This window comes from Mandrillus leucophaeus, unplaced genomic scaffold, assembly GCF_000951045.1.
Source record: "Mandrillus leucophaeus isolate KB7577 unplaced genomic scaffold, Mleu.le_1.0 Scaffold21, whole genome shotgun sequence".
Taxonomy (NCBI): Eukaryota; Metazoa; Chordata; class Mammalia; order Primates; family Cercopithecidae; genus Mandrillus; species Mandrillus leucophaeus.
The window spans coordinates 7,250,484-7,276,067 of NW_012102143.1; the positions used below are offsets into that span (position 1 = coordinate 7,250,484).

General features: G+C 51.3%; 1 protein-coding gene across 1 annotated transcript in view; it reads right to left on the minus strand.

Moving 5' to 3' along the window:
- PER2 (period circadian clock 2) overlaps nt 1-25,584 on the minus strand; it is a 58,280-nt gene that overhangs the window by 21,502 nt on the left and 11,194 nt on the right. The window contains exons 3-10 of the mRNA XM_011980316.1: nt 14,683-14,931; nt 14,107-14,169; nt 12,913-13,067; nt 9,951-10,072; nt 8,154-8,355; nt 5,685-5,736; nt 4,791-4,933; nt 2,216-2,294 (exon numbers count right to left, since the gene is read on the minus strand). Of these exons, the coding sequence (XP_011835706.1) occupies nt 2,216-2,294; nt 4,791-4,933; nt 5,685-5,736; nt 8,154-8,355; nt 9,951-10,072; nt 12,913-13,067; nt 14,107-14,169; nt 14,683-14,931 (1,065 nt within the window). The remainder of the gene's footprint in view (nt 1-2,215; nt 2,295-4,790; nt 4,934-5,684; nt 5,737-8,153; nt 8,356-9,950; nt 10,073-12,912; nt 13,068-14,106; nt 14,170-14,682; nt 14,932-25,584) is intronic.

Here is a 25,584-nt window from a genome sequence, read left to right on the forward strand (position 1 = left end):
TCTGCTGGAGCCTGAGCGCTTCAGCTCTGCGTTTCACCTCCCAAAAGGTAAGTCATGATCATGCTTTTGTTTTCTTCCTTCTGGCATCTTTTTCTTCTTCTGTGTCATTTATTAGTTTGGCCACACGGGGCCTGGCATGGATTTTTGATTAACAAGTTTTGCCTGGACCTCGGCAAACCCTTTGTATGTGCTTCTTTTCCAGCCTGGTCTCATGTGACTTTGGCCTCAGCATCCAGTTGGTTTACTGTGGCTTCTCTGGAGTCTCGGTGGCTGGCTGGGCCTCTGCCCTGTGTGCTCATGCCTCCTCCCAGAGCTGTGGCTTTGCTCCCTTGCAGGACGGAGCTGAACTTCAGCAGCACCTTCTGCTTCTGTTTGTGTCCGGCGCCCTCTGCCGGCTCCGCCGACCATTTCTTCTCCCGAGCTGCCTCTTCACACTTGTTGCATCCAAACCCATGTTTCCTCAAACTCTGCTGCTTGAGGGAAGGTTTTCCCTGTCAATCTTTAGACCATGGTGCAGAACTTTCTCAAGGGCCTGGCGTTATTCTTTGATTTCCTCCTTGTCTGAGGCTCTCTCTTCAGGCCTCATGTTTTCCTTTGGACAGGATATATAAAATGTTCCTGGCATCGGCCCCATCAAGGCCTTGCTGAAGGACGAAGAGGAAGGAAGAGGAGAGGAGCGGGGGAACAGGAAGGAAACAGAGGGGGAGGAGGAAGAGGAGGGAGAAGAAAAGGGGTAGAGGGTGAAAAGAAGGAGGGGAGGGGAGGGGGAGCCCTGGCCACCTGCTCTGGCTGGCCTTGGGCTCTATGAGCCAGGCCGCACACAAGGCTTCATCAAGGGGAGCTTGCAGGCTGTGGCCCATCACGCCAGGTGCACCTGTCTGCCAACCTCCCTGCACAGGGCTGAGCTGGACACCAAGTTGGCACGGGAGTGGGTTACAGACAGTCTCAGATCTCTGAAGGAAAAGTCTCCCGAGGCTGCTTTACATATACGGCCCCAGGCCCTGTCCTCCAAGATCCTGGTTCTGCAGGGCAGGGTGGTATCCAGAAGCCTGCATCTGCAAACTGGCTCTGCCCAAGGCAGCCCTGCGGACACACCTGAGCCACCTGGAGCTGGAAGTGACGGATCCCTTTTTACCCACAGAGCCTCCCCAGAAGGCTGTGTGGCCCCAACTCCAAAGGTGGGGGCCTGTGTCCCTGGGCCAAGAGTAGAGGAGGGAGAAGCCTTGATCCTCCAGCTTCCAGGAGATGACCTGGTTCATTTTAGGAACCCAGCACGCCGGTGCTTCTTGGTCCACTTCCTGTGCTATCTTCCGAGGTCACTTTTCCGTGACTACTGCCAGTGGCCCACACATTTCTTTCTTTCTTTTTTGTTTTTGGAGACAGTGTCTTTTGCTGTGACCCAGGCTGGAGTGCAGTGGTGCAACACAGTAGCCTTGAACTCCTAGGCTCAAGTGATCCCCCTGCCTCAGCCTCTGAGTAGCTGGGACTACAGGTGCACAACACCACACCCAGCTAATTTTTATTTTTATTTTTATGCAGAGACAGGGTCTTGCTATGTTTTGAACTCCTGGTTTCAAACAGGCTGGTTTCAAACTCCTGGCCTCAAGCGATCCTCCTATCTCAGCTTCTCGGAGTGCTAGGATTATAAGCGTGAGCCACCGCACCCAGCCGGCCCAAGTGTTTTCGGAGTCTTCATGAATTTGTGGAGGAGCTGGGAGAAGATACACGGTGGTGGCAGAAGCCACTCAGAACATGGGTGCCCTCAAATCTCACTAGGATCGGGGGAGACCCAGAAAGAGGGACCTGAATGGGGCTCTGAGGCATGGAGAATATCCTGTTCCCTGGAGAAGCCTCGAGCACACAGGCTGGAAGATGGACTTCTGCTGGGATCCAGCCAATGGCATCTCCAGCTTCCACCCTGACACTGGTCCCAGGCAACACCGCCTCTGTCTGGACCATCGTCTACTCTGAATGGGTTTACATGGGAGAATTAAGACAGGTTCAATTAGAACAATCACCAGCTCTCCAGAAAGCCTCAATTATACCATGTGCATATCTTAGAAAGTTTTCAGTGTAATTCCATAGCTATTTAATTGCCTGTATATAAGTTTTTGTCCATTATCACGTAATTATAAAACCAATATGCAGTCTTGGTTTTAGCTAAATAGCTTTTATATCAAAAACATGAAAAAGGGGGTGGGTCAAGACCACATACCTTTCATCCACATCCTGGAACAAACAATTTGGTGTATGGGTGGTTGTAAAAATTCTCTTTTCAGGAGGTATTCTAGGGGCTGAAAGAATAGAATATTGCACACATTAGTGATCCTAAGAAATACATATTTAATGTTATATTAAAACTACCAGAGAACACCCTGTAGATTCAGAGTAATGAGCAGCTAAAGAAAAAAATTAAACCATGGACTCTGAACAACAGAGCCTGCCACACTGAGAACCCTACGCTGGCTGTGGGATCACCGGCCAGCCTTCTCAGCTTCTACGGAATGCTAGTTTTAGTCTAGTAAATTGAAACTGCCATGTTAACAAAACCACACGGACCACGTAAACGCTACTCTCAGCAAAATAAAGCTGGAAGTCCATCTTTATGATTTTTTTTTTTTTTTTTTGAGACAGAGTCTTGCTTCGTTGCCCAGGCTGGAGTGCAGTGGCACGATCTCGGCTCATTGCAACCTCTGCCTCCCGGGTTCAAGCGATTCTCCTGCCTCAGCTTCCCCAGTAGTTGGGACTACAGGCGCGTGCCACCATGCCCGGCTAATTTTTTGTATTTTTAGTTGAGGTGGGGTTTCACTGTGTTAGCCAGGATGGTCTCAATCTCCTGACCTCATGATCCGCCCGCCTCGGCCTCCCAAAGTGCTGGGATTACAGGTGTGAGCCACCACGCCCGGCCCCATCTTTATGATGTTTAAGATGAAACTAGAGTGATCTGACGAATTACTTTTAGAAAAGTGAGTTACATACTTGGATTCAAATTTCTTCTTTTTTTTTTTTTTTTAATGAGACAGGGTCTCATTATGTTGCCCAGGATGGTCTCAAATGCCTAGGCTCAAAAGATCCTCCCACCTTAGCCTCCCAAAGTGCCAGACTACAGACTACAGGTATGAGCCACTGCACCTGGTCTGGATTCAGATTTCTTAGCAAATGCCATTGTACTGGAGAGCTTCACAGTTTAGAAACTAGATAAAGGTGGACAAAGGTGATAGAGTAATTTGCATAAAGTAAGTCATATATCCAAAATTTTCCTCAATTCATGGACAAAACATTCAAAATTTCAACATTTTTCCTTCTTGAAGGAGACTCTGGTAATTTGGGGGAATAACTTGTTGAACCCTAAGTACCCTTTCTAAACCTTACTATTTGGAAAAGAACATTCTGTAATACATGCAGGAACACATCAAACATTGTGGAGAAAGTCACATACTTAAAATATTTCTATCACTTTTAAGAAGTGCTTTTTTAAAAGGCTGTCAACTTGGCCTGGCGCAGTGGCTCACAAATGTAATCCCAGCACTTTGGGAGGCCAAGACAGGTGGATTGCCTGAGCTCAGGAGTTCGAGATCAGCCTGGGCAACATGGTGAAATCCCGTCTCTACTAAAATATTAAAAAAAAAATTAGTTGGGTATGGCAGCATCCACCTGTAGTCCTAGGTACTCGGGAGGCTGAGGCAGGAGAATTGCTAGAACCTGGGAGGCGGAGGTTGCGGTGAGCCGAGATAGCATCACTGCACTCCAGCCTGGGCGACAGAGCGAGACTCCATCTCAAAAAAAAAAAAAGCTGCCATTCACCACAGAGAAGGTGGTGAGCACAGCGCAGCACGGACTCAGCTGGATTCCCCGGGTTCAGCAGCTGCAGAATGCACCTGCCTTCAGAGAATCTGAAGATCATGTGACTTGCTCAGCAGCCATGGTGAGCACCTACAGTTCCTGGCCAGGGATTTCGGCCAATACAAGGACCAAGATGCCACAAAGCAGGATCTTAAGAGGGACCACAGGAAGGACTCATAAAGGTGGCACAATGCCTTGTACCCTCTGCGCTTCAAGAGAAGAACCCAGATATTATTTTGGGGGTGGGGTAGCCAGAAGAGCTAATGGGACCAAGAGGGTCATAGTGAGGCGAGTTGGCCTGATGACTGCACTCTGCGAGTGAGGTGGCAGCAGGAGCAGAGACCGGGGTCCAGAATGCTGGGCATACAGAGGCACAGCAAGCCTTGTATGGAGGCTGACTCACCTGGAGAGTCATGTCCGTGCATGACTGTCTGGGAGGAAGGGAAATTCCAGGAAAATTTAGGATAGGTCAAGGTGGGGAGGGAGGGATGCCCAGCACTTCATTTCTTGGGGCTTGAGGAACTGTTTGGGGTTCTGGAGCAGGCAGCGACATCAGTGCCCTTCAGAGGGGCCCAAGAGGCTGAGGTATGGGGCAGGAGATGAGGATGGGAGGGATGTGGGGCCCCAGACCTGTCGGGGCTATTCCCACTTTGTGGACAAAAGGCAGAGCAGCCAGGGAAAGGGGAGAAGGGTCACAGCACTGGTGTGCACAGGGGTGAGAGATGCTGGCACCCAGATGCCGTGATCTTCCATGGGGAGGGCTGGATGACAAGCAGGGTGTGCTGAGTCTCCAGAAAGATGGAGACCCTGCCCGAGGTGAGGTGCAGAAGCCAAGGGTGGGGAACTGCAGTTGGGAGTCCATTGTATAGATATCATGTTTGAACCACAAGAGTAACTGAGGGGGAGCCAGAGACAACATCTGCCCTCGCCCTGGGCTTGGCTGTTACCTTCATAACCAGAGTGCACTCTCTCTGCCAGCAGAAGGCAGCAAAGCTGACTCTCAGCACCTTGTTGCTCCCGCACCTTGACCAGGTAGGGCGTCATGCGGAAGGGGTGGTAGTGGATTTCGTTCTCGTGGCTTTTCCCGACACTGTGGAGAAGGGCCACGCTCAAAGTTTGGAACTGTGACACAGGAACAGTCCCCTGTTCTGTTCCCTCCTCACCTGGGCCCCATGCCACGCTGCAGGTGATGTGTACCTCTGCTCTGCCTGAGGAGCTGGGCCTGCTCCCCTGCCCGCTTCAGTCCCTCCCTCAGTCTTATCACACTGAAGGGCAAATCAGAGTCAACACCCCCACCAGTGGGAATGCTCCACAGCCCTTCTCTGGAGCAGCCTGCACTCTGGGTGGGTAAAGCAGACCGGAAAGGTGTGCTGCTCCCTCCAGGACCTCGGCCCTGACTCATGAGGGTGCCAGGGTCTGGTTCAGGGCCACCCCCGACAGTGCGGCTGGATGCTCAATCAGTCACCCTGGTTTGGACCAAGACCCTTTTGGGGAAAGCTGTGGGTCTCTCCCCAGAAAAAGGCACAGACAACCAAAAGATGCAGTGCTTTCAGAAACTCTGTTGACCCTGGGTACAGGCCTTCGCAGGAGACAAAGAGAAAGTACAGGGTCCCCTGGCCACCATTTTCCATAAGGGGCAGGTTAAATCACTCCCCTGCTGGCCGCATTCTTAGCAACCTGTACACATTTAAAATGCAACTGACTGTGTTTTCTGGTAGACTTCAGAAACAGGCGTGCTGGGTCCCTGCAGGCAGGGCTCATGCCCCCCAGCCTCAAGCGGAGCGGCACTGGGGTGAAATGTTTGTATGGTTTTCTATAAGAAAACTGGGAACAAGGTTTACCTGACACGGCAAAAGAAAGATTTCTCCTCCATACATTCTTGAGTAAAAGAATCTAGAAGAGAGAGCCCAAAGTCATTCATCCAAATCAACAACTAAATACACTGTTCCTCATTTCTCACAAACAAAAGAGGAGCAGCGGAATCAAGCAAGAGTCAAGGTGAAAACTGAAAATTTATGGAAGCACAAACTAAATCCTTTATGTAAGAAACCTTCTACTACATTTTTGACTAAAATTACATACACTTCATGAGTGTGGTGCATTCCAAACTATGCAGCACTAAAATTTTAGCACCAGGAGGCTTACATTTTCTTTTTTTTGAGACAGAGTCTCGCTCTGTCACCCAGGCTGGAGTGCAGTGGCCGGATCTCAGCTCACTGCAAGCTCCGCCTCCCGGGTTCACACCATTCTCCTGCCTCAGTCTCCCGAGTAGCTGGGACTACAGGCGCCTGCCACCTCGCCCGGCTAAGTTTTTGTATTTTTAGTAGAGACGGGGTTTCACTGTGTTAGCCAGGATGGTCTCGATCTCCTGACCTTGTGATCCGCCCATCTCGGCCTCCCAAAGTGCTGGGATTACAGGCTTGAGCCACCGTGCCCGGCCAGCTTACATTTTCAAAACGGTGTATGATGCTGCTGCAAACACATCGATTAACAACTGAACACACTCATGGTGCACTGCTGCAAACACACCAAATAGCCTACAACTGAGCACACTCATGATGCACTGCTGCAAACACACCAACCTACAACTGAACACACTCACAGTGCACTGCTGCAAACACAGTAACCTACAACTGAACACACGGTGCACTGCTGCAAACACAGCAACCTACAACTGAACACACTCACGGTGCACTGCTGCAAACACAGCAACCTACAACTGAACACACTCACGGTGCACTGCTGCAAACACACCAACGAAGCACACTCACGGAAGTCCAGAACATCGACAAAGAAAGCTGTGAAGGCCACAGCAGCTACATCTTGGAAGCCAAGCCTCCATGCTGACTTTTGATTAACCCCAGTTCTGGGAAGGCCTTGGAGATTTCATTTACCTACTGTCCCTGAGTAAGAGCAGGTGCTTAAGGTAAATCCTGCCCTGAGGGCAAATTCCTCCCGGTTCCCTCTGAAGCTTGTGTGCCCGTCCCATAGAAGCCCTAGGTCTGGGGGAATGGCACTGGGATCTAGTCTTGTCTCATCGCCACCCACAACACGCACAGCTTCTGTTCTTAAGTCCCTGTTAAATACTTCTTTCTAAGAAACTGAATTTGTCAGCCTCTTTCTTTGGCCACTCAGCTGCCTCAGACTTTGGGGTAGGTGTGCAGAGGTCTGGCCACAGTGAAACAGAAACCCAAACATTTAGTGCTGACATAATTTTGGGATAGTCAGTTCTAACAGAAATAACTTGGCATTTAAGGCTTACATTGGTATTTTGGTGAAACAGTAACTTCCTTTAAAATATGAAATGTCTAGTGAAAATATGAAATCAATCAGGCAACCTCATCAGAAATGAAGGAAGAGGTGTTTCCCTAAGAGTTGAAAGGGATTTTAAAAAAAGAAATCTCTGCTTTCGTGGGAATCTAAACTAAAAAAAAAAAAAAACTTAGATCTAGGTCTTTCATATAACATTTCGTCTACTCAAAAGAAATTAGGAAAGCAGAAGCAATGACTAGTTACAGAAAATGATACAAAATCAGCAGCTTGGAAAGGCCCCTGAGAATTCACCTAGTCCTTGACTTAGCTGGGCAGGGAGGAGCTGGGGCACAGGAGGCCTTGAGGAGAGTGGGGGTCGGAGGCACTGGCAGAGGCCCAGAGGCAGGCACGCCCCCAGCTGGCTCTAGGGACTTGACCAGACCTGGCTGGGAGGGCCTGGCTGGGGAGTGGAGCCTGGAAATGAGGCAGGGTAGATGATAGCTACAGTGGCAGGCCTGGCAGCTAGGAAGGCTGCCACCCACAGTGCAGCACACTTGGCCTGCAGTGCCTCGGGGGCCAGTGGCATCTGCCTAGGGACCTCACAGTCTATATACCCAAAGCCAGCCCTGGTCAAGGCAAAGAACCCTCAGGAAGTCATTCTGGGACATGACCCACTCACTGGTTGTAGCTGCCAAGGTGGTAGGGGGATGCCTGAGTGCAGGGAGCAGGGCGCCTTGCTCATGCTCCCCACTGCCCCCCGACCCGGCCTCCCACGACTGCAACTGCAGCAAGATTCCAGCTTTTCAAAACAACTTCATTTCTAAAATTCTCAACGGTTTCTCTCTCTGAAATGTATGAAAAGACTATTTTAACTAAATTTATTCTGAAGAGATGAACAACTGCTTATCCTTTACCTTTGCCAGAGCAGGCAGCTGGTGGCCCCCACAGGTGGGCTCTGAAAGGTGAGGTAGGGCACCTGCACCACATCTGGGGTGGGCCCAGCTCCTGGCCCCTTTCCAGACCCCAGAGGAAACAAGGCACTACCTCGATGACCTCACCTGCTCCGCTGCACACGCTCCACAAGGGAAGCTTGTATGGGGAGGTGAAGCTGTGGAACACGCCCACATCGTGAGGCGCCAGGAACTCCACAAACTTGGCGTTGCTGAAGGCATCTCTTTTATAGTGAAATATGGATGCAACCTGGTCAGAGATGTACAAGATCTTCCCAGACACCAGGGACACGGCCACAGCAAACATATCCTGAAAAGAAAGAGTAGGGCTCTGGTGACAAGGTCAGACGGGGTTGGCCGCCACATCCGACTCAGGCAGGCAGGCTGGAGGGAGCCGCCCACCAGGAGTGTCAGAGGTGGGGGGCTCTCTGAGCCCCTTGCCTAGCCCTGACCAAAAAATCCTATCTTGCCTGTTGACAGAGCAGGAGCATTGCCATCTTGGACAAGCCCCTCATTCTAAAGTTCACCTACATCCAAAGGGCATCAGCCTAATGGCTAAGGTCAATATGACCATAAACCACAAGTACATCTCCAACCAGAAACATTCCAAACTCCTCCCCGACCAGAGACACGCTAGCCCCGAGATAACCCCACTCCAGGACCCGGAAAGATACCTGTCCCAAGATAACCTCCCCCTCCCAGAGACGGTCCAGCCCCGCCATAAACTCCTCCAACACACAAACATTCCAGGCTTGCGATAAGCCCCTCACCCTGAAACCAACATATACTCTCAGTCTGCAGAGAAAGTGCTCCTGATCAAAATCGGCCAGGAGCACTTCTCAGGTTTTCACTAAAGGAAACCTGTCTTTGACTGCCAAGCTGCATTTCATGTTTCTTTCCTCTTTAACTCTTACACCTGTTACAGATATTGGGAGGTCCAACATGATATTATTCGAAACAACACATCAGGGTTCTATTGCTGGAATAAACTCCAGCTGTCTCCACCCACTGGAAGGCGCCACTCACCCCACTGTCTTGGACATGGCACCTGGTGTCCAGGCTGGGTGACAGGGAGGTGGGGGACCCTCTGCTCACTTGGCCTGCCCCAACAACCTCTACCAGCCCTGTCTCTTATACACATCTAGATGTGTATAAGAGACAGTGGCCTGCCCCAACAACCTCTACCAGCCTTGCTCTCTCCCAGGGTTCTAGGGGCTTCCTGGGGAGCAGAGGTCTCTGGGTGGGCCCCTCCAGCCCACCATGGGCGCTCTGCTGCTGGCTGGCCCTCTGGGCTCAGGGTTGGGGGCTGCCTGGGGGTTACGCTGGAGGAAGATGGGAAGGATTAGGGAGCCCTGTTATGAGGCCAGCTTCACAATGGTCCCAGCACACGTGGGGTCCCCACTGGCCCTTACATCTGTTCTCACTGGCTGAGAACTCAGGGTGGTAGAGCAGGTGTGTGTGTATGTGGCCCATGCGCCCTCCAAGGGGCCCACCTTTGGGTGTGCTTAAAAATGCATGGTTTTTGGAGTCTCCAATCCCAGCTCCCCCTCATGACCGCAAAGCCCTGGACAAGTGAACTGACTGTCACCAAGTCTGTCTCCTTACCTTGAGGACATGAAAACCCAGAGCCCCCCAGTTCAGTCACAGTGGATTTGTCCTTGCACCCATGAGCTACAGGACAAAGTTGGGCAGGGACGAAGAAGACAGTCTCACAGAAGGCAGAAGTCCAGAACATGAATGCCACTTCCATAATCACTGACTTCACATTCTTCCTTTTAAAGGTAGGAACTTATCTGCTGAAACCCCAAACGTTCCTGCCTTATAGCCACTGGCCACTGCTCTGAGCTAGCTCGCCTGGAGGAGGAACTCCCGCCGTTTAGAAAGAAACTTCGGGAAGAGGCTTACGGCATTCTTCACAATGTGCTCAGAGGTAACGCTCTCCATCTCCTCCACAGTGTAGGAGGGCACGTCTGATCCACAGGGGTGACCCTCGCTGGACATCAGCAGCTGGTAATACTCTTCGTTGGCTGCAGGATAGACAGTGCTCACACTCAGCGGGCAGAACCCAGCACTTGGCCGGAGATAGTCACTAGCTCTTACGAACTGCGGGCTCTATTTTCTCAAATGAAAAGGTAGGATATAAATCCCGTCTTCCTGGGACACAGAACACACGGATACGCGAAGGCAAAACAAACTCACAAACAGAAATCAGGATATTTTTCCCTGAAACATCAGAAGGCCTTTGATCATAAAATTTTTTAAATGTGGCAACTACATTATTTAAGGTTACATGGTCAGAGTTCCAGCTACCTCTCACGTTCTCCAGAAGGGGCTTCTTTTTTTTTTTTTTTTGAGATGGATTTTTGCTTTTGTAACCCAGGCTGGAGTGCAATGGCGCAATCTAGGCTCATTACAACTTCCGCCTCCCAGGTTCAAGCAATTCTCTCGCCTCAGCCTCCCAAGTAGCTGGGATTACAGGAACCCGCCACTACAACCAGCTAATTATTCTTGTTTTTGTTTTTGTTTTTGTTTTTCCGCTCTGTCGCCCAGGCTGGAGTGCAGGGGCCGGATTTCAGCTCACTGCAAGCTCCACCTCCCAGGTTCACGCCATTCTCCTGCCTCAGCTTCCCGAGTAGCTGGGACTACAGGCGCCCGCCACCTCGCCCGGCTAGTTTTTTGTATTTTTTAGTAGAGACGGGGTTTCACCGTGTTAGCCAGGATGGTCTCGATCTCCTGACCTCGTGATCCACCCGTCTCCGCCTCCCAAAGTGCTGGGATTACAGGCTTGAGCCACCGCGCCCAGCCCCATTTGTTTTGTTTTGAGATGGAGCCTCACTCTGTCGCCAGGCTGGAGTGCAGTGGCGTGATCTCACCTCACTGCAACCCCCACCTCCCAGGGGTTCAAGCAATTCTCCTGCCTCAGCCTCCCAAGTAGCTGGGACTACAGGTGCATGCCACCACGCCGAGCTAATTTTTGTATTTTTAGTAGAGACGAGGTTTCACCATGTTGGCCAGGATGGTCTCGATCTCTTGACCTTGTGATCTGCCCGCCTTGGCCTCCCAAAGTGCTGGGATTACAGGCGTGAGCCACTGTGCCTGGCCTCCAGAAGGTCTTTAATCATTATGGTACATCCACGTTTCCACACAGGACCACATGGCAACCCCTGCACATCTGACTCCCTGGGTGATGCCATCAGACACCCCCATCCAGGCAGAACTGACTGCTTAAAAAAATAGCAGGCACAAGAACATTTGAAAGAAAGTTTTCAAAATAGAATCTGAAGAGGAGGGGGCCACTCCATCTGAGTTCCCACGCCATCCTGGCTTATCCAGTGGGCTCTGGGGTGACAAGCCTGTCTCTGGGTGTCGGTGCTCACGGCCACAGCGGCCCTCACTCCAGGCGGGAGCAAAGGGGCCAGCTCGACGCTGCCACTTGCCCTCAGGGCTCAACAGGCCCTGGATACATGAAACCTGGGGCTGTGTTAGGAGACTGACCCAGGATTCTGCCATGCATGTGCTTCCTGCGATGTGGTGAGGAGATCTTTGGATCCACAGCTGGGTCTCATCTGCTTTCAGTTTTGTCACCTTCAGTAATTTCAGAAACAGGCACATATCTGAGTATGCTCTGAAATCAAGATATAAACTGCTGGAAAGTCTGGAAAATGTCCATGTGGCAGAGCTTCTGAGCTCTGAAGTTACTGCAGATGTCAACAGGGAAACACCTTAAATGAACATAATCACTTGAGAACAGAGCACCCCAACTGATCAGAATGAACTTTCCCTTCCAGCTCCTCCTTCTGGAAAACGGGGCCTCCATGGCCACACAGGCCCAGAGCGGTGCCCTCCATGGCAGGGTGCTCATCCCAGGGGCACCAGATTTTATATTTAGACCTGACCAGCAATGACGAGCAGCCGAGGCACCTTGTTCTGTCTGTATCAACCCTCACCAAATGGACAATGGGATTAAGGAGGAGCCTGCAGAGAAACTTATAGGACACCCAAAGACAACACCCAAAAATGCAAGTCCAAGCTAGCACATGGCAGAGCAACCCTTCTACACCTGGCTCAAGGGACCCCAGAGGTGAGTGCTGATGACCTGCTCACTGCTGATGAAAAATTACTGAAATATTTAAAAATATGAAGACTGCTTGAAATATGAGTTTATACCCATGATTACTAGTGAAGAACTTTGTCCTAACTGTACGCTGTGCTTTGAAACGACTGATAATAGAATACAGCTACTGCTTCACCTTAAGCCTTTCAGATTTTTCTTTTATGCACGTTTTTAATGTAAAAGATCCACCAGCCCCTCAGTGCATGTGTGCAACACATGAAAAGGCACAGCTCCACGGAATCGGGAGGTGCTCACACATCAGCTGGCAGGAGGTGTGAAGATGCTCTGCAGGGCACCTTCCTTCCCCACCCTGGCTCACACTGATGGTCTCTGCCTGCTCGTCACAACAGACCAACACAGCTGAGGAATTCTTCAAAGTTCCAGAGCTGGTTGTTTCCACTGTAAAGAAAAAGGCCAGGCCAGGCACAGTGGCTCACACCTGTAATCCCAGAACTTTGGCAGGCTGGAGTGGGAGGACTGCTTGGGTCCAGGAGTTCGAGACCAGCCTGGGCAACATAGTGAGACCCCATCTCCACAAAAAATGCAAAAATTAGCTGGGCGTGGTGGTACATGCCTATGGTCCCAGCTACTCAGGAGGCTGTGGCAGGACAATCGCTTAAGCCCGGAAGTCGAGGCTACAGTGAGCTGTGATAAGCCTCGAGTTTTAGAAAGTCAACACAATCTGAGCTATAATTTGGGGGGATTTAAAACATATTTCTATAGGTTTGGAGCAGATGTGTGAGGTCGACGTACCTTTCACCTGCTTCACACTCCTGAGGGCGTACTTCAGGGTGGCCAGCGTACTAGCCTTGCCCTTGGCCTTCTTGTCTGCAGGGAGGTGAACCTTCAGCTCCTTTAGTGTTTTTATCAGTTCTTTGTGTGTGTCCACTTTCGAAGACTGGTCGCTACTGCAGGATTCAAGAAAGAGGCAGCCAAATGTTAGCTTCCTAGGTGTCCTTTCCTGAAGAAACGTGCCTCTTGTCCATTTTCTCAGCCTCGGCTCTAAAGACGTTTTGATCTGGATGGTCCTTTGTGGGGCTCTGCAGGACATTTAGCAGTATCCCTGGCCGCACCCACAATAGACCAGGAAGACCACAGCCAAGTATGACAATCAGAGCTATCGACAGACAATGCCAGATGGTTCTTGCTGGGAGACAAATTGTACCTGGTCAAGAATCACCGCTCTAACCCAACTGAATGCTGGAGAAGTCCCTCCAGCTGTGTTCTTTTCCGCCAAGGGTTAGAGCTAGGCTTTGCTCAGGAAAGGATACTGGCCGACCCACAGTCTGGTGCAGTGGACTGTGCCCTGAGTTGTGCCCTCCTTCCCTGCCCCAGGTAAAGAAGGACTGAGTGATGGGATTACAGAGGACAGCACAGTGACTTCCTGGGACATAAAAGTGAGCCATGAACAGAGAAAAGGGGATTGTGGAGAAGGGTCTTCAAACATTAATTGAGGATACAGAGATGTTAGAGAGACAGGACAGCAGGGCTGATGAAGATGGGCCTGTTCGGAACAGAGGGTGCAGAAGGAATGATGGAAATCAAGGTTTCTCAGGCAATGCAAAGTGCCCACAGGTCCTGGACTAGGAGCCGGGTTCTGCTCTAGAGGTGACAGGAAAATTGACATAGGGTAAGTTTGTTACAAACACCTAAGAAGGGTGAAGAATGTTCTAGATGAAAATGCCCAAGACTCAGGCAAAGTCGGTTTCGAGTAGAGCTGGGAGAAGCTACAGGTGCTGGAGTGACATCCTGGGGGCTCTGGATGGCGAGGGGACACAGTCACTGTCTGAAAGGCCAGGGTAAGGCTGGGTTCATACTCACACAGCCACACAGACGGGTTTTAGCAGAGCTTAAAAAAAGCCATGTCACTCCCAAAAAACTAACCTCCAATAAGAAGTCTTTCAATTTCTCTAAAAACTCTGTGTACGAAGTTCTAATTGGCCTTACCTGCAGCCACTTGTAGATGGGTTGTGTTCAGATTTTGTAATCATCAGGCTAAAGGCATCTGGACTATGAAAACAAGAAATAAAAGCAAAATTTAGACAACTGTATGGTCCAGACACATCTTCCCCTGCCACCCTACCAGTGATAACAGGTTAGATAACACCATGGTAAGACAACTTTTAAAAAATACAAGGTTAAGATAAAGCTGGAACATAAAACTTTCAGACATGAGAAAAACTAAGTACCAGGACACAGAAACACATGACAACAGGGACCAGTTCCTTTTCTATAAACCGCCCAGTGTTGTATAAGCAGCCGCTGGCTGGGTTACCCACCACTGCTACCTCCCAAGATCTCCTTACGCTACCCAGTACCTGTCTGTTGGCAACTGGATCTACAAAATCAACAGGGCCTCATTATAAGGAAGGACAGACACTGGCACATTTTAATCATTTTCAAAAATCTTGAAAAACTTGATAATCATGATTTAAAGATTGCAAAAGCAATCAAATCACAGCAGAAATGAGCCACTGAGGAAACAACCTGCCCAGCCTCCATCTGGCCAGAGGCTGAACTCACCTCTGGTGGGCATCCGGTGGCTCCACCAGCATCCCCAGCTCCTTCCCACTGTCGTCACAGTCACTGCCCTGCGAGTCCCGCCCCGTGGAGCAGTTTTCGTTGGTCTCATGTCCACTTGAGCCACTGCTCATGTCCACATCTTCCTGAAGTGGGACCTGGCTGGGCTGGGGCTCCATGGGCTCCTTGGTGGGGTTACTGGGGCTGGGGGGAAATTCCGCGTATCCATTCATGTTGGGCTCTGGAATGAAGCTGGCAAACAGAGGGATGCTGTCAGGCAGAGCACCCGTTTGACTCTTTCTGTTACTAATGAAACTGCAGTCTCTTTCTTTCTTCTCTCTGTCTCTCTCTCTCTTTCTTTCTTTCTTTTTTGGAGACAGGTCTGACTCCTTTGCACAGGGAATGCAGTGCCTGGGCTCAAGCGATCCTCCCACCTCAGCCTCCAGGGTAGTTGGAACCACAGGCACTCACCACCATGCCTGGCTAATTTTTTGTATTTTTGGTAGAGACAGGGTTTTGCCATGTTGCCCAGACTGGTCTCAAACTCCTGAAGTCAAGCGATCTGCCCGCCTCAGCCTCCCAAAATGTTGAGATTACAGGCCAGCTGTGGCTAGCCGCACCCAGCCAAAACTGCCCTTTCATTGCAATCAATCACACACATATTAGTTCATCACATCACTTATTTGTTCTTATTGACAGAGCTCCTATCTGCCATGGATTAGGAAGAGGGTTGAATGAGGCAGCCTCAGCCCCCGACACAGAGCTGCTGGAGGCCTCATCAGAAGGCAGACAAGAGCACTGACAGCCACCGCCCGGCCTGTGGAGTGCTGGGAAAAAACAAGAGCACTGACAGTCACCGCCCAGCCTGTCGAGTGCTGGGAGAAGTACACAGTCCCTCTGAATGGGTGATCTGCCTTTTACAAATTTCCCCAGATGATGGTGGGGTAGGGGAGCCGGGTTCAGAAATCTTGGCCATTACACACGGCACAGTTACAGGAGGAGGAGCCAAGGCTAGCAGGAGACATGGAGACAGACAGGGCTTGCTGGCTAAAGAGGGCAGAGGGGCCTGGCAGGTGTGGAGCCCTCCCAGCAGCTCGGGAGTCCCAGGCCCCGCAGGCATGTACAAGTGGGATGGGGAGGGACCAGGACAATGTGGGTTCACATTTACTAGGAATGGTTGGGAGCTGCTGAGGCACTCTGAGTGCCAGGCCCACGGAACTCAGCTCGCATTTGGACAGGCTCGCACTGCTGTGCTGGACAGAAGCTTTACCTCAGCACTTTGGGGTAGGTGGGTGGAATGGCTGAAAAAAGACAGACCAGTGATCATCCTGGACACGAACTGAGGGGGTGAGCAGAGACAGGCAGTAGGGAGGGGTGGGACTGATTAGCAGGTGGGAGGCCAAAATACCATCCTGGGTCCTCCCTTCTTCACCTAGTGATGTCCCCCCATCCCCACGACAGCGTTTTCAGCAGGGTCCCAGCAGGAAGCAGGCACCCACTCAAGCAGGGCACTGGAGAGAGCCAGATGAAGGCCCTGCTTGACACAAGTGGTCATGCTTAACGAACACAGCTGTGAGGCTCTGGGGTGATGCTGCTGACTACAGACATGACGCTAAGCACCCAACACACAGCCTTCCCAGCAACTCTGGATCACTGTCTACATGGTGTGCAGGGGACTGTTCTACAGAGGTGCCAACAGGGGTGGGTAGCTCACCCCAGACCACACAGTAGCAGATGACGGCCCTGGATTCCAGGCCTGCCGGCATCTGAAGATGGGACCCCCACCCTACAACCAGGCTTGGCTACGCGGGGACCTCCTGCTTCCTGCCACTGCACTGTGCTCGGCCCCAACTCTGGTCCAGTGTGGCACTGCCACTTCTGCATGGCATCCGTCTGGCCCTTCCCAGGGCAGGCGGAACAAGGGGAGAGAAGGGTTTCTAGATTCCAGACCCCAAATCTTGTGAAACATCTTATGCTCCAATTCCCATCTAGCTCTGGGAGAGCCTCCCCTTCCACCTCCTTCCCACCAGAACCCACGTGAAATGACCAAGGATCATACAATTGGTTGGGGGGAGGGATTATTTTCAGCAGCCCTAGAAGTCCCAATCATTCGCCACAAAGTGAAGATCCGTCCTGCTGCTTGTCGCTCAGATGGAAGGAGCATGAAGAGTGCACTGGAGTCCAAATCCCCCTGAGGAAGTGGCTAGTGCTGAGATCCCTGCTATCCCCCGCCATGGAAGAAGACGGCCTGAACCACGGTCAAGGCTGGACTGTCAAGAGCTCTACTACCAGGAAGATGTTTCGTGAGGAAGCTGTGGGAGAAGAACGGACACCGGAACAGAAATCCTGTGGGAAACAGAGGTTCTCCTGGACACGCTTCACCCACTGAACACCCCCAGGTGCCCTCCCCTACAGGGCGACTCTGAGAAAGGGCTCGAAACCATCCAGCAATACTGAGGGCCGCACACACAGGGAGCCGGATTCCAACAGCTGGCCCTAGGAACTGAATGGCTAAGCTCCAACGACAGCCTTCAGCACCCCCTTCCCCAGGTCAAGTCCGTTCATGGGTGAGCCACTCCGGGACAGCCTGGTGAGAGGCAGGGCTCATGAAGAGTCCACCCACATCAGTGTCTGGAGAACAGCAGGGCTGACTAGACCTTGCCTTGTTCAAAAACTAATAAACAGAAGAAAGCCAATACGGGGCTGTGGAAAAGACACACAGCAAAGACAACTGAACACAACCCTCATGCCACAGAGGAAGCAGCAAATCAGGACAGCATCTACTTTTCATCCTAAAAATACAAGAAGTGATGGACTCAATGAAACAAGTAATGAGGGATGCGATAAGGCCACACAGTCTGACATGAAAATGCCACATTAGAATGGAAAACCAGGAAGGACAAAGTTCAGAGTCAATAAAAAGAAAATGGCTTCAGTGATAGGGAGGAGACGCATGAGAAACTTTTAAAATGCAAAGGGAAAGGAGAAGGGAAGAGAGACGGAGGAGGGCTGGGTTTTACCTGTGGATTACGGCTCTTTCTGAAAGAGACGAGAACAATAAACCAGAAACCATAATGAGCGAGACACACAGAGAACCATCCTGAGCCAAAGACAGAGCTGGATCTGCCAATCACAGACAGGAGTCCAACGCCTAACTGCATCTAGATGACAAACAGTATCTCCAAGGGTAAAGAAAATCCTATCAGCATTCAAAGAGAACAAACAAGTTACCCATAAATGATGAAAAAAAATCATACTAGTCTTGGATATCTCTTCAGCAATATTAAATTTCCAGAAGACAATGTCTACTTTTGTTTTTTTTGAGAGAGAGTCTCGCTCTGTCAACAGGCTGGAGTGCAGCGGTGCAATCTTGGCTCACGGCAACCTCCGCCTCTGGGTTCAAGCGATTCTCCTGCCTCAGCCTCCTGAGTAGCTGGGACTACAGGCGCACACCACCACACCCAGCTAATTTTTGTATTTTTAGTAGAGATGGGGTTTCACCATGCTGGCCAGGATGGTCTCGCTCTCTTGATTTCATGATCTGCCCACCTCGGCCTCCCAAAGTGCTGGGATTATAGGCGTGAGCCACCGTGCCCAGCTGTCTATATATATTAATAGCTCTGAGAGGAAAAGCTTATGGTCAAAGGGAGGAAATCTCAATTACAGGATACTTGATTGTGGGTTATATAGCTGGTTTTATCAATATCCTGAGTCATATAAAACCCAAAATGCCAGCGTCATTCCACTTAAAGTCAGGAACAAAATAAGCAAGTCTATTACTCCTGTCTTTGTTTGTTTACATTTTATGGCAGTTCTAGCAAATTCAATGAAAGATGAATGGTAATACCTTTTGGGAAGAGAGAGACTAAGCACGAAGACTGCCTAGGCCATTCCCACAAAGAGAAACACCAAAGATTTGTGAATTTGTAGAGACAGGCTCAACCTCATTAGCATCAGGAAAATGCAAAGGATGAGGTTATCATGCCCATCAGGTTGCCAAAAATTAACAGGACTGCTCACCCTAGCGTTGGTCAGGTGGAGGAGTGGCTCTTGAGTATGGTGGTATAGTAATAGGGTATTTCTGGAGAAAAATTTGAGTTCACAGCAACGTTTATAATCTGCATACTCTTCCCACCTCCAGGAATCCATTGCAGATAAGTGCTTATTTATGTGCACAGAGATGTGTGAGCATGGAATATAAAAATCTGGAAAGAACCATCAACAAGGAGGCTACGCATCCTGTCCATGATCATCCTGGCCAGGAGCCAGCCTCAAATTCCAAACTGGTCCCGTGCCTCCACCTGGCCCTGCTATGGTCAACACAGCATCTAGAGCGATCCTGGTGAAGGGGCTTAGCTTACACCTGGCCTGTGCTCAGACCCTTACTCAGAGCACAGCTCTAGTGGGCATGAGGGCCAGAGGCTCTGCAAGTCCAGCTCCTGCAATCTCCTGGGCATGTCCTGTTAACTGCCCACCCCTTGGCCCCAGCCCTGTGTGCTCTGACCACAGGGACTCTGCACTTGCTGCTCCCTCGTGCCCACAGCCCTCTTCCTGTAGATGCCCTGGGCAGCCTGCATGAACAACACTGCCTCCCCACCAGCTCCTTCTCTGTGCCCTGCACTCCCGCTCTGTGGGCTTTCCTTGCCAGCACTGAGGGGCGGGCTGTTTACTGCCTGCCTCCCCTCTGGGACCTAAGCTCCATGCGGGTAGGGGTTTGAGTTGGTCACTACTGGATCCCCAGGCCCTGGCACGTACTGTTGAAGACACAAACCTGGGACATCCATGCTCCGAATACTATACACCCACTAAAAGGACGGAGGCCAGAAACACTGATGTGGGGAGAGTCTCAGACATAGATGAACAAGTCCAAGAACAATAAATAACGACAACAATAAAAAGGACAGATGGCACTCAGGCAGGGCCCGCCTGGTGCCAGCAGTTTCCCACTGACTTGCCCTTACTCGCTTAGCACTGAGGCCTGGCACTGGGGCAGACAACAGAGCAGACATCTTTCCTGCCCTCAGGGAGCTTACATTAGGGGGAAACAGACAATAAATAAGAAAGTAGAATATACAGTACAGCAGGCAACTAGCAAGGGGGAATAGAGGGGCTGGGAGTGACATTTCAGTGAGGGTGGCCCCAGGTGTAGGTGGCATTTGGCAAGGACCTTGCACTTGAGCCCTCATGTGTGAACTGACTCAGAGTCCCCGGGCTTTGCTCTCTCAGGCTGGCAGTCACGTGCTCCAGCAGCTCCTTCTGGCTTCACACCTGAGGCTGGGACTGGGTGTCTCTGTCTCTGCCTGCCCTGTGTGGACTCAGACAACGTGCCACTCCACTGTGGGGGTCCTTGCTGCCCCTCACTGTCCCGGCTGCCACCAAAGGGTCTGATGAGGCAGCTGGACAGGAGGGAGAGCTCACGTGCTGGGCAGCAGGCAAGGTGGCGCTGGCAGAAAATGCCGCCTCCGTCTCTCCCTCAAACGGACCGTTCTGAAGTTGTCTTTCTTTCCTTCCTTCCTTTTTTGGGACAGGCTTTCTGAAGAGGTCCCAACAGGGTGAGCAGCCAGCTGTGTGTTTCTGTAAGGCAGAGCCTCATCTCAGCAGGGTGTCATCTTGTGTGTGCTTTCCAGACTTTTCTTCCTCACCTCCCTTTTCCTTTTCTACTGCTACCCTGGGACTGCAATTCCCAGTAAAGGGCTCACCTCAGACTCCGTTCTCAAGAGAGCCTGAAGGCAGAGCTGGAGAGCGTGGAGAGTGGGCTACCAGAGGAAGAACAAGGAAGAACATTCTAGGCAGGGGGATAGCACACACAAAGGCCCTAGAGCAGGCGAGCACCTGACCTGTCTGAGGATGGTGCACGAGGCTGGAGCAGAGCGGGCAGGGGTAGGAGGGCGGCAGCAAGGCCAGATCACGGAGTGCCCTGCGGGGGCAGAGTCAGGACTCCCATAGGAAACCGTGCAGAGTTCTGTGCAACAAGATGTGACTTACACTTCAATGGAGTTGCAGGGTTGAGGCAAGGTGGAAACAAGGAGACCTCTCAGGGCGCTCTTGCCATGGTTCAGTGGAGCTGCCAAGAGGCTGTCCAGGGTACTAAGGGCATTCTGTCACTCCTGACCCCCCCCAACATCCTGGACACCACCCATCTCATCCCCACAGCCCTCCCCCAGACAAGCAGCTGGTCCTTTATGCTCTGAGTGAGTCATTAAGGTGATCAGAGGTAGCAGCAGAGTGGCTAAGGGGACAGGTCCTGGATGGCCTGGGTTTCAGCTGGGTTTCACCACTTCCTAAGTGTGTGATCTCGGACAAGTTCCTTAACCTCTCTGTGCCTTGTGTCCTCATTCGTGAGATGGGGACAACAGTAGTTTCTGCCTCCTACTGGTTGTTAGAAGGGTTAAATGACACAATCCATGCAAGGTATCTGGACTGTAATATTAGCTTGTATTATCACTGCTAATCACTACAGAAAAACAGACAGGGGGCTGGGCGCGGTGGCTCACGCCTGTAATCGCAGCACTTTGGGAGGCCGAGGCAGTGGATTACCTGAGGTAAGGAGTTTATGACCAGCCAGACCAAAATGGTGAAACCCCGTCTCTACTAAAAATACAAAAATTAGCCGGGCGTCATGGTGTGTGCCTGTAAGTCCCAGCTACTTGGGAGGCTGCGACAGGAGAACTGCTTGAACCTGGGAGATGGAGGCTGCAGTAAGCCAAGATTGCACCACTGCACTCCAGCCTGGACGACACAGCAAGACTCCATCTCAAAAAAAAAAGAAGAAAGAAAGAAAAGAAAAGAAAAACAGAAGGGTAACAAAAGTAATTTTAAAAGACAGAGAGTGAATTGTCACAGTAGCTGTCTCTGGCTTGTATTCTTGTATTTAAAGGACTAAGAACTCAGTGCCACCCCCAGCCCAGGCAGTCCTTGGAGGAGCATCAGGTATCTGAAGCCACCGTGCTGTCTGGGCCCTGGGCGCTTTGCACGTAGCTCTCCTGGTTTTCACTATTTTGCACTTAGCTCCTGGTTTTCACCCAAGTCCAGCCCCTGTGAGCCTGTCTGAATACGACCCACTAGTGCCCCGACATTACCTTAAGTGGAAAATAAGTATTTTTGCAAAGAGGACAGAGTAAGCTTGGCAGAAATGTGAAAGCCAAATCATCAGAAACTTCGTCATTCCAGAAAACGCGTCTCTCAGCCCTGGCAGCTCTAATACACTAGCCTCGTTTTGAGAAGGTGGCAAAACCAACACCCCTGTCAAAGTGGACTTTGCCTCCTGCCTTCCACAGATGTGTACCCAGAGCTGGCTGGACCAGCTGTCCCTGGTGAGCTCCTAGGAAACCTGTTTCTACCTTGTGGCAGGTAGGGGGAGGAAGGGCGGGCAAGCACTTATTTGCTCTGGGTGCCAAAGCCCAGGACGGAAAATGACAGCCTGGTGGAAAAGGGGCTGCCAGAAGCCAACATGAGCCTCTGGGCGTGAACCTGCCCTTGAGGCCCCCTTCACGTGTCTGTGCACTGGCTCTGCCCACAAGAACAGTCAGACTCAAGGAAACAGGTTAAGCTCGGACCCCTGACCAGGTCACTTGGCCATATTTGTGGTAGCTGGGTTGCCTCAACCTGACAGAGCACCATTCAGAAAGTACAGTCCACAACAAGAATGGAGAGCCTGGGATCAGGAAGAAAAGCAGCCGGTGGGGGTGGGGAAGGAGAGGGGCCAGGAGCAGAAACTACTGGCTGGTGGGGTCACAGGGGTTCGTTACTCTATCCTCCCTACTTTCATAGATATTCATACTTTCCATAATAGTGTTTAAAAATTAGGAATGAAAGCACAGCCTGGGACCCAGTTCCAGCTTCCACTGCCACTGCCAGGACTGGTGAAGTCTTACTGTACTCCATACCCTCACACCCTAAGGCGGAAAAGCATTTTTTTGTGGAAATCAGAAATCAGTGTTCAGTTACCAGAGAAGTCCCACCTCATGAGGTCACAGCTTGATGTATATCCACAAACAACATACCCATGTCACATGTCACCAGACGCAGGACACTGCCAGCCCCCCAGAGGCTCCTTGTGGCCCTCCCAGCCACCGTCTACCCCACGGGGACCCACTAGCTTGGCTTCTCGCAGCCTAGTGAATTCTGCCTGCTTTTGAACTTTACATAATAAGGATCATACAGCATGTACTGTCTCTGCAAGTGCTGCAGGATTTTACAACCCCAAATATTATAACGTTTTCTACTTCCTGGTAGGAGCCAACTCCCTGAGGCCAGCCTGCTGTAATCCTGAGAAAATGTTTGTCCTGCTAAATAAACAGCCGCGCTCTCCATGGCAACGGTTGGGTAACTGAGGAAAATGTGACCGCAGCCGTCCAAATATGGAGGGAAGGAGGTGCACCAGGGAGGCATTCTCTTGGCCTCACCAGGACACCTTTAATGCTCTCAATTCAGACTTTTAAATCCTTACATTTTTAGAACTACAAGACTTTACAGCAATAAGAAAGGCAAAAGTGTCAGCCTCCTAGCTCCAGTGGTCAGGGGCTGAGCTACTCTGAATTGCGGGAAGCTGAGGCATCTGCTCCTCCTGCACCTGGTTTCTTAAAGAGCAGATTCTGATTCCTCTATGTCACCCCAGGAAGAGCACGAGGAACCCTTCGAGGCCGGTGAGGGATCAGCACAGCAGCCCACTCTGTCTTGGGAACTACCAGCCTCTGAAAACCAAGTGGCCTTGACTCCTGTCACCCGTCACTGCTGTTCATTTACTGCTTCTAATTTGCTCTAGACTTGGAAATATGGTAACAAACTTGTTACAAATGTGTACACGATAAGCATAATGAGTTGAAAGGAGGGCCTGGTCCCTAGGGGAGAGTGCGCGGGCTTGGGGAGGGGCCCATCAGAGGCCCCCTCTAGACTGTCTGATTCTCCCTTGGTTTTGAAGGTTGGCCAGCTTTCCAGAAGTGTGGGGACAGTCTCTGCCAAGCTTATGGAATTGTGTGTTTCTAGCTCACTTTGCCAGAGTAGTTTTCAAAAGGTAAAAGCACACCCAGAGCCTGTCTTTCTTCTGACTAAACGCCAAGTGGCCCTGCCAGCTGTTCAATGACCTGACAGAGTCGTGGTTTGCTGAGTCCTGGTGAAGTTACATCATGGCTTAAAAACAGCAGTGTGACGACCAGTATTTTTGAGAAAGCTCAGTGTGTATGAGAAATAGTGCACAGGAGAGGAATCTTTCCTTGTTCCTTGTAAGCACTGCAGATGTGGCTCACAGGGGAACATTACCTGGCCCAAAGGCAAGAGCATATCAGAAGCCTCTGTCTCCTGTGAGAAACCTGGGAAAAATCAACTGTAGGGTAACAGAAAACCAAAAACCTGGGAATTAAATTAGACCTCTGAGACTGCCCAATCTGAGTCCCTCCGAACAAATGAAACTGAGGCCCAGACTGGGAGCCAAGGCTCCCAGCAGCAGCCAGCTGGCTGACGCAGGGCTCCCCCTTCCCACCTGGCACTCCAGTCTCCACAGAAAGCCAGGGCTGCGTTAGTTCTATACCAATGAATCACACCAAGGCGACAGTGACAGATAACTGCAAACACCCACGGTACCATCCCCACGCTGGCACACCACACAGCTTCCACTTAAAAAAAACAACGGAGTCCCTTTCTTCATTATAGTCATATAGCACACAAAACTCAATTCACCTTGTATTTTAAAACTCAATTTCCAAATAAAGCCTTCAGGTAGAGTCCTGTTTTCTTCTCAGGCACACCCAGTCTGGGACCAGAAGCCCCAGGTCGGGGTAGAAGTTGGCATCTCCCCTCAGAAGCCAAGAAGTCTAGTGATCCTGCTGTGCCATATAAAAGTGAGAGGGGTCCATGTGGGGCTCTGGCCATGGTGTGGGGTTCTTAACACACTTCCCGGACTTAAGGCCCCTCTTCCCAAATTACAGCCCACCCAGGATTCAGCACCCAAGTTGAGGCCTTCACTGAACCTCTGAAGCTCATCCTGCCCCAGGGCGATGGGAAGATCCTGCAGACAGCCTGGGCCTGGGCCTCAGTTTGCTCATCTGTCAGGCTGAGGGGTTACTCTGGGTGATTTCAGGGTGCCTTCTGGCTCTGTTGTTCTGTATGAATCAGCTTTCCAAACGGGTTCCTTCTGTGTAGGTTACAGAAACCCTGGCAACCAACTCGTCATCCCTTACCCTGGCCTTCCTGAAGGGGGAAGCAGGCCACCTCCCACCTCCTGGTCTATGTCTGGGACTTGGCAGCCAAAGTACATCCCAGAAGGTAGGTGCGACTGCTGCACCAAAGAGTGGACACCCCCATTCCTTTCTATCCAGTCCGGGGAGAGGGAATTAATACAGGGTGGTCCAGGGGAGGCAAAGGGGCGAACATCAGGCAGTCTCCTTGCCCTCAGGTTCCCAGGCCTGGCTTGGCACAGGGACTTCCTTGTCCCTCTGATCACCCATTCCAGGAGACCCGTGGGTGTCCAGGAAAAGCTCCTAGATCAGCGCCCTTCCACGGCCCTTCCCCAGCCCAGGACTTGGCCCTGTGGCCTCAGAGGAGGCAGTCAGCTCCCCGAGGGGCCTCCAGATCCCAGGGCCGGCTGCGCTGACCCCTGATTTCCTTGGCCTTCCCCACGGGAGCGGAGGGAGGGTTCCCAAAAGAGAATCGCCCACGGAACCGCAGCCCACGCGCAGTCACTCAGCAACTCGGTGCCCTACACACGCTGCCGCCTCACCTTTCGGACCTCAGGCTCCTGAGCTGCGAAACGGGGGTTCGAGTCCCCAACCCGCGGTGTCAGCGCAATTCAAACGAGCGCACCCTGCGCGCAGCTCGGCCGCCCTCCACCTGAGACAGGGCCAACGGCACACGCCCCCACGCCGGCGCCGTTTCAAGCAGAGGAGTCCAGCGGCCCAGGGAACTCCCGGC